Raw genomic sequence first — 12,264 nt, 5'->3', positions numbered from 1 at the left:
TGAACGTGGCAGAGGTGTAGCCGTCGGAACACATGAGCCCATTGCACACCATAAAAATACCAAGCTCCACCATAGCATTGCAGACAAAAAAATCTCTGGAGCCGCCACTGCCTAAACCCCTCAGTACAGTACAGATTACAAATCCGGGCTGATCCTACCGTGATTTCTCACAATTTCAGCAGAATCGGACTGTGGCGTTGCACCTCACGATAATTTATATGACGCCTCGTGATCCGAACCGAACCTTCGGCTGCTTTCAATTTCACACGGTCGAACTAGAAAATACTGCTCAGCCCGAGAATCAAACCGTGACTAAAGCGGATAATCTCCAGACACAGCATAAAAGAACACCATGTCGGCTAGCATTTAGCACGCTAACTAATCCAAGTTCAGCAAACATGACTAATGTTAGCTCGCCAGCGAACAAGCTGCACACATTTCTTACCTCTTTACTACCGCGTCTCCCTTTCAGAATGAAGCGTATCACGATTTTTAAGACATTTGTAACCCAGTTTGTCTTCGCTGTCGCCCGCTAAATCATTCAAACAGCCGGTAGTAGAAGCACCGAGCTGCTAGCGGCCGGGGACGGAACGAGCTGTCAATCCGACCCGAGACCCCGCCCATTCTCCAAAGCTCGCGCTCAGGCACAGAAAGCGCGCCCCCGACACATCTTGAACGCGGACCTCACTAAAATAAAATACAATACAACTAGAAGCACTCAGAGAGTGCAAGCCTCCGCCAAGGCCATTAAACCTAAAAAAGTCTAACAATGATGTTTGCTCAGTAGTAAAAAAAGTTTCATCTGCTGTGACTGGATAGCATGTATCCTTAGCGCTTGGCATCACAGTTTATTGCAACTTGCACCTTTCCCAGAAGCTACTGTCATCTGAGCACTGATATTGATACTGCATGTGCTTATAGACAAAAACAAATAAGAGACAAAATTAAATTTATTATTCAACTAAACTGCAAATATATTTATTTTTTAACATTTATGAAACAATTCTCTAAACAAGGCCTAAAGAGATTCCCTCCTTGGCACAGTGATCTATTTCTTTTGTCTCTTTCTCTAAAATTGTATATAATAATCATTAGATTATTAATATATAAACAAAAATAAATTTAATAAATTTAATTTCACCACTAAAATTTAATCACTTGTTCCTCTTGTCATTTCCAACCACTCCACAAAATTTCAACAAAAATAAATTTAAGAAATATTACAATTTGAAAACAAATGCACCCGAACGTGATGAAAGCTGCAACTGCTTAATGCTAACTTTTAACATTGAAAATGCCATAGACATGCTACCGCGTTAGCATCGGGATCCGGATCGTGATCCGGATCATCACTAAAATTTAATCACTTGTTCCTCTTGTCATTTTCAACCACTCCACAAAATTTCAACAAAATCCGTTCAAAACTTTTTGAGTTATCCTGCTGACAGACAGACAAACAAACAAACGAGACCGAAAACAAAACCTCCTTGGCGGAGGTAACAAAATAAATCGGTCGATTACATACAAAACATACAAAGCAAAAAAGAGCCGAAAACACAATAAAATCTACACAAACTGATTCACTGAATTTGTTAAAATAATGTCCAAATACAGCGCACGTGGATAACACAATAAAGTCTAAACACTTATTTCCACTCTCGTCCATAATTTAATGTCTCTGACAGCTGCTATTACTGCTATTACTATACTATTACTACTAGTAGTAGTACTACAGTGTTCCCACATGTCAAAGTATATGTGTGCCAAGTTTGGCTCAATTTCGAGGTGCTGTTTGGACAGGAGAGGGACATCTACACACATACAGCTGTCTCTTCGAGAACAAAATACAATAAATAATAAATGAACATAAACTGGTTAAATCTTTCAAAGTCCTATTTTCTGAAATTTTGCATATTTCAGTCGTTCTTCAGTTTAAAATTCATGTCTCTCAGGAATTTACAGTACAAGTGAAGGTCATGAAAAAAGTTGAATATGGGTGCTGTTTTCATAAATTTGACTTTGTGTAAAATTTGGCAAACATGAGAATGATGTGAATCAGCAGAGTTTCATGTTTCGCTTTCAGAATCATTTCCCACATTATATCTGTGTGAACTGAATTTGAACACTTCCTATTTCTTTCCGAAATGGTGACTGCAGGTTGGAGGAAAAAGATGTTCTGTGTTTTCAAAATCTGAGCTGCAAAATGAACAGACATTCAACATTAAATCTTAATCTAAGGAATCCTCTGGAAGGATATAGATCAATGATTAATTTAACGTGGGTTTCTTTAGCTTTGGATAATATGATGCAATGCAATAATCTTCAGGAATGGTGGGGGCACCAAAGGTCTCAGAAAAATCATTTTAGTCATGCAGGGAAGAGTTTTATGTGTCTGATCACACAACAGACCCACGAGTTGTATTTCTGGCAGGAATGTTTGCATCGCCTGATATTGATCTATAGCAACCACATGATTCACTATCAAGATGGAACATCTTTGCAGACAACCAGCACAATTTTGAATTTTTCAACACTCAAACAGCTTGACAAAGAATTTAGAGGATGGATACACCAGACATTTCTTCAAGGCTTTTGACATGATGTCCCACTACTGAAGAAATTAGACTTTTATGGCTTTCTGTCAACTACAAAGCAATGGATCAAATCATTCAAATCATTATTTTATCAAATAAATTTAAGAAAACCTCAAGTTTATTTCCAAAGTATTCTTTATATATTTCATATTTGCAAATATTGTAAACCCGGCTTCAAGATGAGAATAACAAATTAAAGGTAGTCTCGAGAAGTTTTTGTAGGTTTCTGCACACATTGAAGTGAAGGGAAATGAGATGGGGGGCGATAAAATAAGCACCGAGTAGATTAGAGTTACAGAAATTCACATTAAAACATTATTTAAGGATAAGTGAGAGGAAACAAGCCAGTTTTAAAGTGGAAAACAGGGGTTGTTTTTTCTTTTCCACACTCCAAAGCAGAAGGTGGCGGTAGTGTATCATTATTATTTTAAGGCGGCGTACGCCAACCGTCGTAAATAGGAGGGAAGAAGAAGAAGAAACAAGTATAAAGAAGAAAAACTTCAGGTATATGAACAAAAGTTATGTTCAGTCAAGTTCATGAAACCATTTAAAAAGGCACTGTTGTTGATGAAGTTTTGTTTTTGTTAAAATAAACGCGGAACTACTTTTGTTACGCCTTAAGATTATAATACATTCGGCCTTTCGTGTTTGACAGTTTAGCCAAGTCACGGGCTAATGTTAGCCTAGCCGGCTAACTGCTTCTGTTAGCTTGTCTTTATAAAACGCAACCAGACTTGACGTGGTCATATGCCACGTCTCAGGTAATAACGCAGTTAACACAAGAAGCAGTGAAGTTATTAACCAGCTAATTTTATGAGCTTCAGTTAAATGAGTGAACATCTCTCGAAATACTATAGAATGGAATAAAATATTTGAAACTTCTTGTTGGTAAATCATCAAAACCAGTTTATTGATTAGTTTTCAGTTCTACCGTTTTTGCCTGTTTTAAACCAATTTGTTTAAAATTGGATGAGAGACAATACCGTTGTCAGTCTGGAAATGAGCTAATCTGTTGTTAAATGAAGTTCACTTAAAATCAACATATTCATTGATAATGAAAAAAGTTTACAGTTTAAGAGTGTGTTTGACATAGTTGTTGCATAGCTTAGTGGCAGAAATTCGAACTACAGTTTATCTGATTTGTCGTAATCCTTCCTCTGTAGGAACCCAGGAACAGGAATAAGATCCACTGTATTAGTTCAACAACGCTGGAAAATGTAAAAGTCCAGAATAATAGACACAGTTTTAAATGTTTGTAAACAGGGCTGTTTCAAAGTTGGGACCAAAGAGGTTATAGATGAGAACTAGAGTCTGCACTCTCACTGAGCTGTGTCCCAGTGTAGCAGACCGAATGGTCCACCTCTAAAAATCAGTCCACCTTTTGCATCTGCGCATGCGTCATTTCTGACTACAGCAGCACGTCTGAGACAGAGTCTCTTCACCCAAAGCAATCAAATGGATTAATGGGATTATTAACCATCAGATGATAAAGGTAAAACCTCTTAAATCATTCTAAAGTAAATTTTAAGCAGAAACGAGGCGAAATTCCGTGACGCTTTGAAATGTCCGACACGCCATGAATGCATCAGCTAGCAGCTTGTTTAGCTACGGCGCTTCTTCCGCCTTTTATGATGAAATAATGCTCAATTTATGTGGAAATTATTGTTGTGCAAAAGCTTCAGATATCTGTTGCAGAGATAGATGATGACTGGAGTGCAGTTTGAAGCAGAAACGAGATGTTAATCCATGAACCGCGTCATCGGGGGGACTGATTTTTAGGGGGACCGTTCGGTCAGCGACACTGGCAAGGAGGCGTGGTTGCCATTTTAATTCTGGGCAAGTCAGGAGGCAGCGCCCATAGACTTTCAATTAGTCTCGTCAAGAAACGTGGAATATGTCGGAAAGCTGCGCATGTTGGCAAAGCCACAAACGGAGGAAGAAGGGAGACAATATTTCCTTCATTAAGTAAGTGTTTTTGGTTATTCTTGTCACTTTGTTCGTGACATTTGGTCGATAAACAGGTGTATGTTTCCTGCCCGTGTCATCCAAGGACACGGACCATTAACTCTTCACTTATGTTTAGTTGATATTTTCTCCTGCTAGACCGATGTCTAGTTAGAATACTTGTCGTTGGTGAGTAAATGTATTGTAATGGTTTTAGGAACTGTGCTGCGTTGAACACAGCAGCAGCTGGACTTCTCAGCTCAACAGCACAGCTTAACAGCACAGATCTGTGTAACTTTCAACACTAATGTTTCTGAATGTGTGGGTCTCAGAGTAAGTTTAATACTTTCCTGACATAATTTAATGTTAATTAATTTTACTGGCTCGATATCCAGGTCAGAATGGCATTTTAATACGTGTTTTGCAAGTGTTTTTCTGAGTGTGTTCAGTCGCGAATCCCCATTGAAAATGCATTAACATCCGGGAACTTCATCAATACTTTGCCTGCTTAAGAGGTGTCATGTCGATGTCCATGAAGGGACGCATTTAGTGGGCAGCATTAGGAGTGCGGACTCTTTGGTTGGGGCACAGCCTACTGGAGAAAAAGGTTTACTGCAGGTCTTTAAAGTTGAATGACGTGATTGTGTTAAATTGTTAACACAGCGACTTTTTCCAACAGCATGAAACATTTATAAACAATAAAAAATAAATGAATAAAACTGCGGCAGGTATGTGGAGCACAGGTGCAGTGGTCTTACTGCATATATTTTGGTTCCGATTCATAACAAAACTGACCTGTCATTTACATAAATTAATTTTCTGTGAGTCACATGGTACACTTCATCTGCGTAACACGCATGGGCACACATCTCAAAGGCTGATGTGTAAACTCTGTAGATGGGCAGTTCTGTGGTAACGGAATTACAGTGACAGCAAAATTTGGCCATATAATGTAATGACTTGCCATTACAAATTTGCTCTGATTGTAATTCCATTACTGTAGAATTTCCCATATGTCACCCATTCTGTCCTTTACAGAAAGAACAGATAAATATAAAATTTATATAATAATAATTGTATGAATGTGGAGTCACTACTCTTCTTCAGTATCGTTGTTAAAACAATAATGAAATGCCAGATCAAAAAGTCAATGTCAGCTGGAGTTCTAGATCAGAGTGTGCCAAGGCGGTAGGTGCACGTAGACATGGCAGACATAAATCTCACTTTCTACAGTTTATTCCACTTTCATTCAAGGGGAAAGCTGGCAAGCATTTGGTCCAGAAATGAGGTGACACCTGTTGTGTGGCAGAACTTCAGCTTTAAAAGAGATGATTAGATAAAGAACCATGGATTATTTTCAAAATATGTGGAGTGAACGGGGCGCTGTAAAGTGAAACAGAGCAACACTCTCCCACAATTAAGATACAACTATGAAGACTGTGTGTGTGTGTGTGTATATATATATATATATATATATATATATATATATATATATATATATATACATCTTTAAGCAAGGTCAGACTGTGGACCACAACATTTAGAGTTGGAGACACTTTGATGTTGCATTTCTGATTTCTAGTGTCAGCGCATTCTCCACCAATTTCTCTAATATCAAAATTTTTCTCCATATGCTCCATGTAACTGATGTTTAAAATCACAGGCATAGTAAATGTTGGGCTCATACCTGTGCATGTTTAGAATGAATCATTCTTGGTTGTTGAAGCTGCCATCACCACCAAAAATGCAGACGATGTCAAACAGCATTAATCAGGAATGAAAATAGTTTGACAGCTTTAAACATTCCAGCTCAACTGCTTGATAGCACGTCCTGCTGGTACTTGGTTAATTATAGACTGAAAAACCCAACCCCTTTTTCCTGTTTCCCATCTGTCTTCCCAGTGAGGTAAAGATGTCGTCGTCAGGTGCTCTCTTCCCGAGCTTGGTGAGCGGCTCAAGGGGGACCTCCAGCAAGTACCTGGTGGAGTTTCGTGCTGGTAAAATGACCCTGAAGGGCAACATTGTAACGCCAGACAAACGCAAAGGAATGGTGTACATCCAGCAGTCTGATGACTCCCTGATTCACTTCTGTTGGAAGGACAGGACCACTGGCAACGTGGATGATGTAACATCTGTTCATTTCCCATAATATTTTCAATGTGGTGTTAGCAAGACTTTGACAGCTGTGATCTGTGACGTTGCGTTGGCTGAGGATATGGTCATGCTCTTCCACACACTAATGGATCCATTTGTCAACCTTTCAAACTAACACTTTGTCATTGATCCAGTCAAGAGTTGCAGTTAAACTCTGTTATTCAAACTGAATATTCTTAAAACATGAAACTGGATAGAAAATCTTAGACTTTTGTGAAACACATTTGAATGGTTGATCAGTAAGTTTTGAAGATACTCATGATGCTAAGTGAAATTCTAACTATAATCATAATTACGTCGTGCTTTAACTTTTTTTTTTTTGGCAGTTTTAATTTAAGTTTGTGTCTGGGTGACATAGGAAAGAAATCGCCATGGCAACACAGTAGTCAGTGATGGCTCTAAGCCGTAAAGTCAGCAGATTAATTACAGTAATGTGAAAGGCCCTCTCAACAGCTCCAGTGTTATTTCTGAGTTATATAAGTTTTCTACTCCTGATTTGTACATATGAAGAGTTTTCCTGGAAGCAGTCCTAACTCCTCCTCCTTCCTTTTACTTTACTGCACAGCTGCAGTGATGCTGCTGGCTTGGATTTCCCTTTCAGTGATGTTCTGATTAAGCTGCGTTTTTTTTTTTTTTTTTCCCCCTCTTTCAGGACCTGATCATTTTCCCCGACGACTGTGAATTTAAGAGGGTGAGCCAGTGCACCACGGGACGGGTCTTTGTGCTTAAGTTCAAGGCTGGATCCAAGCGACTATTTTTCTGGATGCAGGTGGGTGGTTGATAATCGGAACAAAGGACGTGTGTGTGTGTGTTCGTTCATATACAGAAAATTAATGTTTAATAGAGTGAAACTGAAGGGTTAAGACAAACAGAAAAAAACAAGATAAATATAACATATTCTGTCAGCTGATTTATTTAGTTTGGTGGGCAAATTCCAATTAAATCCATTGTAAATTTATTTGTCATCATCAGTGGGTTTGCTTGGATTCATTCAGGCGGCAAAATATAGTTGGGTCCATTAGCAGTTGGCAGTGACAGAGACTTTGAACTTTACCTCAAGGGTTTTAACAGAAATATCACATACCGTTTAGGCATTAATATTTAATATATTTAATTTCAGGTACTGTAATTATATTTGATGTATTAAGAAATACAGAGTATTTCTTATTGTTAGGAGCCAAAAACAGACAAGGATGATGACTACTGTCGCAAGGTGAACGAGTACCTGAACAACCCTCCTATTCCCGGGGCAGCGGGCAGCAGTGGAGGCAGCGGGCATGAGCTGTCTGCACTGGGAGAAGGAGGCCTGCAAAACCTGCTGGGAAACATGAGCCACAACCAGCTGATGCAGCTGATCGGACCAACAGGACTGGGCGGACTTGGTGAGCAGCTCTGTACGCCTGTGGGCTTTGTCTCACAGTACAGAGTACAGACACAGTTCTTAAAGGCGGGACTTATGTGCTGCATGTTAGCCATGCAGCTATAATGAAATACAAGGAAATACACTCAACAAAAATATAAACGCAACACTTTTGGTTTTGCTCCCATTTTGTATGAGATGAACTCAAAGATCTAAAACTTTTTCCACATACACAATATCACCATTTCCCTCAAATATTGTTCACAAACCAGTCTAAATCTGTGATAGTGAGCACTTCTCCTTTGCTGAGATAATCCATCCCACTTCACAGGTGTGCCATATCAAGATGCTGATTAGACACCATGATTAGTGCACAGGTGTGCCTTAGACTGCCCACAATAAAAGGCCACTCTGAAAGGTGCAGTTTTATCACACAGCACAATGCTGAATGAAGAACACAGGTGCATTTTTTAGATCTTTGAGTTCATCTCATACAAAATGGGAGCAAAAACAAAAGTGTTGCGTTTATATTTTTGTTGAGTGTATGAATCAGAATACCGTCAAGACTTCAGGAATTCATCTTTGTGGTGCAGGTTTTAAATTTAACAACATGAACTGTAAGAGTGTTTTAAATTTGCTGAGGTTGGTGTGGGCCCTTTTTGATCTGTTTGCGTTGTCTTAGGAGGTCTGGGAGCTCTAGCGGGCCCAGGACTTGCCAGTCTGCTGGGCAGCGGAGGACCAGCTACCAGCAGCTCCTCATCCAGGTACTGAACTCCTCCTCAGCTCACCTCTCTGAAGCCTTCCAAGATCCTCTTTATTGTAAATCAGAACCTCCCCACCTTTTCTACTCCAGCTCTCGTAGTCAGTCAACTGCAGCCACGCCATCAGCTGCAGTCTCCAGACCGAGCTCCTCCCAGGTTCCCTCCACACCCGTGACTCCTGCTGCCTCAGCTACTTCTCCTACAGCTGCTGCTCCTCCCACACCAGGTACATTTTACTGAGCCTTTTTTTTATACCTGTTTGAGACAATCTGTGCTGGACCTCCCCCTTACGTAGACTAGACAGGAAGTGGTGCCGCTTTTTCAGACTAAAATTTTATATATGGATGACTGAGAATCTTCTTAAAAAATAAATGTGTTGTTTTGGAAATATGCACGTAGTTCTTAAGAATTTATTATAATTAGGCTGCAAAGTCTATCATGGAGTTAGCACTGTTGCCTCACAGCTAGAAGGTCATGGGTTTAATTCCCGCCTGTGGCCTTTCTGTGTGGAGTTTCCATGTTCTCCGCGTGTTTGCGTGGGTTTCCTCCGGGTGCTCCGGTTTCCTCCCACATCCAAAGACATGTGGGTTAGGTGGATTGGACTCTTAAAATTGTCCGTAGGTGTGTCTGTGGGTGTGAATGTGTTTGTGGCCCTGTGACAGACTGGCGTCCTGTCCTGGGTGTACCCCGCCTCACGCTGTATGACTGCTGGTATAGGCTCCAGCCCCCCGCGACCCTTAATTGGACTAAGCAGTTGAAGATGAGTGTGAGTCTGTCATGGATTTAAAATCCTGAGGAACAGCTAAACCATTTTATGGTGCTGGATGACAGACAGAACTCTCAGCATTTCCTTATTCAGAAAGTGTGACCTCTGTTTGCTCTTTTCCTTTAAGCCTCGGCTCAACCCCCACTGGCCCCAGCCTCAGCTGGAAGCCCCACCTCCCACCAGCCCATCCAGCTGAGTGACCTGCAGAACATCCTCGCCACCATGAATGTCCCCGCGACGGCTGCTCAGGGACCAACAGGTGACTGTGGGGAGGGTTTGAATCATTTCTCAAAATCATAACTGGCAGAAGAGAGAACTATGAGGACCAGTTGTCAGACACACCCACATATGGGGTTTTGTGGGGGTGTGTGCACATGGGTGGGGGGGGTGGGTAATTATTACTCTGCATCTGCAAAGTATTCACAGCGCTTCACTTTATCTGCATTTCATGTTCCAGCCTTATTCCAAAATGGAGTAAATTCTTTTTTTCCCCATCAAAATTCTACTCATCCCATAATGGCAACATGAAAAAAGTTGATTTATTTATTGAAATGTTTGCAAATTTATTAAAAATAAAAATTGTGGTCAGCTATAGGAAGAGTACTGGTGGATCTGAACTTCTTATATTTATGGATGATGGAGGCCACTGTGCTCATTTAGGACCTTAAAGCAGCAGAAATGTTTCTGTATCTTTCCCCAGATTTATGCCTCAAAACAATTCTGTGTCAGAGGTCTCCAGACAATTCCTTTGACTTCATGCTTGGTTTGTGCTCTGACATGCACTGTCAACTGTGGGACGTTATATGTAGACAGGAGTGTCTTTTTCCAAATCCTGTCCAATCAACTGAATTTACCCCACGTGGACTCCAGTTAAGCTGTGGAAATATCTGAAGGATGATTAGTGTAAACAGGATGCACCTGAGCTCAATTTGGAGCTTCATGGCAAAGGCTGTGAATACTTATATACACATGGTTTCTTTGTTTTGTTTTAATACATTTCCAAAAATAAAAAAAAACAAGGTTTTTGTCATTATGGGGTGTCGTGTGTAGAATTTTGAGGGGAAAAAATGATTTTCATCTATTTTGGAATAAGGCTGTAAGATAACAAAATGTGGAAAAAATGAAGCACTGTTAACCCTTTCTGGGTGTACTGTAATGTTTTGTGTAGGGAGGGGTTGTGTCCATTTTTGTATCATTGCTAAGCAACAGGACAATCCTGGGTGGAAACAGAAGTATGTCCATGTCTGACTTTCATATAAAAGATTAATAACAGGAGATGTGTTCTGTTTCACAGTGGACCTGGCAAGTGTTTGCACCCCAGAAATGATGGTGCCCATCCTGACCAATGCTGAGGTGCAGCAGAGGCTCCTCCCCTTCCTCCCCAGTGGAGAAAGTTTACCGCAGAGTGCCGGTGAGATCCAGAATACACTGACCTCGCCACAGTTCCAACAGGTGAGAAGATCTGAAGATCTGCTCCAACCATCTCAAATAAATAAATAACGGCAAAAGGCCATAGCTGCTCTGATAAAGCTGATGTTCCGTCCCTCCGTCAGGCCATGAGCATGTTCAGCAGCGCTTTGGCCTCAGGACAGCTCGGCCCTCTCATGAGTCAGTTTGGACTGCCTGAAGAGGCCGTGGACGCCGCCAACAGAGGAGGTAACGCACACAAAGCACAGAATCTGAACAGGTCCTACATTTACGTCTTTAAATCAGGATGTAGTGTGTGATCGGAGACGTCGGTGTCTGATGTGCGTTTGTTTGTGTGGTCAGATGTGGAGGCGTTTGCTCGAGCCATGCAGGGGAGCAAAGGAGATGATAAAGAGAAGAAAGAGGACAAGGAGGACATGAGTCTGGATTAATGAGCTGATTCTCTTTCAGTGTCGTCTTAAGTCTTAGTAAACCAAACTGGCACTCAGGATGAACAGCGAGGCCTTTTAATTTCACAAATTCTTTCATACTCAGACTGAGCTGCCACAGTCAGTCTTAGTGACACTTTCAGGCTCAGGTGATTTTTCTCTTAATAAAATCTCATTAGCAAACAGCTTACGCCTTTGTTTTTTTTTTGTTTGTTTTTTTGGCAAATGATAAATTAACACTGCAGAGGACTTAAGTAGGAAATGTTTTATTACAAACACATTGAGGGGTGACAGCTTCTTCCCGTGACAATTTTCAGTGGTTATATTTTATTCATCAGGAATGACACTCAAAAACATTTCCCATCATCAGGCCTCTTCAGTTACAGTTGGAATGCTGCGGCAGATTTTTACTCAGTCATCCTTCAGGTTCTCTGCTTGCTGTGTAAACATGCAGCTGTTTCCTTAGTGGTAATGTTTCACTTTTTGGCAGTTGGATGCAGATGAAGGGAGAAGGTTTCATCTTGTGTGAAGCCACAGTGTACATTACGTCACTGTGTTCACATCAACACAACAGGAAATGCTGCCTGGAAACAAACAGCAAAATTCTTCCAGGTCACAGTGTACAGACTCAGTGGGAAATGTACAGATGCACCACACGCACACACAAAGCTGATTGGCTGCAAAGGTCTTTTGACTAAAAGGGCACGTGATAGAATGCACAGCGCTTCCAGTGCTTAAAATGCCTCATTTACATCCAGTTTAAACAAAAAGGTTTGGAATTTTTTTATGCCCCTTGTCACAGAAAAGTAAATACAGATTCCAACAATAT

At 40.7% G+C, this 12,264-nt stretch overlaps 2 protein-coding genes across 3 annotated transcripts in view; one reads left to right on the top strand and one right to left on the bottom strand.

Annotated features, from left to right (window-relative positions):
• Nucleotides 1-623, bottom strand: part of LOC117511873 (dnaJ homolog subfamily C member 5-like) — a 45,692-nt gene extending 45,069 nt beyond the window's left edge. Inside the window, exon 1 of the mRNA XM_034171783.1 lies at nucleotides 446-623. The gene's annotated coding sequence lies outside the window, so the exon portion shown is untranslated. The remainder of the gene's footprint in view (nucleotides 1-445) is intronic.
• Nucleotides 624-3,023: 2,400 nt separating this feature from the next.
• LOC117511872 (proteasomal ubiquitin receptor ADRM1-like) lies at nucleotides 3,024-12,264 on the top strand. 2 transcript variants are annotated; one of them, XM_034171782.1, is made up of 11 exons: nucleotides 3,024-3,098; nucleotides 6,441-6,663; nucleotides 7,345-7,461; nucleotides 7,867-8,074; nucleotides 8,738-8,816; nucleotides 8,906-9,039; nucleotides 9,707-9,838; nucleotides 10,874-11,031; nucleotides 11,133-11,235; nucleotides 11,350-11,522; nucleotides 11,562-12,264. In XM_034171782.1, exons 2-10 carry the CDS (start codon nucleotides 6,451-6,453, stop codon nucleotides 11,436-11,438), a joined length of 1,233 nt encoding a protein of 410 aa, XP_034027673.1. In that variant the 5' UTR covers nucleotides 3,024-3,098; nucleotides 6,441-6,450; the 3' UTR covers nucleotides 11,439-11,522; nucleotides 11,562-12,264. The 2 variants fall into 2 exon arrangements, with proteins under 2 accessions (XP_034027673.1, XP_034027672.1); XM_034171781.1 differs by having other exon boundaries at nucleotides 8,735-8,816.

The sequence above is a fragment of the Thalassophryne amazonica genome, chromosome 6 (genome assembly GCF_902500255.1).
Source record: "Thalassophryne amazonica chromosome 6, fThaAma1.1, whole genome shotgun sequence".
NCBI classification, from domain to species: Eukaryota; Metazoa; Chordata; class Actinopteri; order Batrachoidiformes; family Batrachoididae; genus Thalassophryne; species Thalassophryne amazonica.
This window is presented reverse-complemented; position numbering and strand designations above follow the sequence as displayed.

What these genes read in the sequence shown, in the direction of transcription:
- LOC117511872 (XM_034171781.1), top strand. Translation starts at nt 6,451, where the DNA reads ATGTCGTCGTCAGGTGCTCTCTTCCCGAGCTTGGTGAGCGGCTCAAGG. An exon ending in AACAGGACTGGGCGGACTTG is followed by an intron (nt 8,075 to 8,734) that starts GTGAGCAGCTCT and finishes GCGTTGTCTTAG; the next exon opens with GAGGTCTGGGAGCTCTAGCG. An exon ending in GGACGCCGCCAACAGAGGAG is followed by an intron (nt 11,236 to 11,349) that starts GTAACGCACACA and finishes TTGTGTGGTCAG; the next exon opens with ATGTGGAGGCGTTTGCTCGA.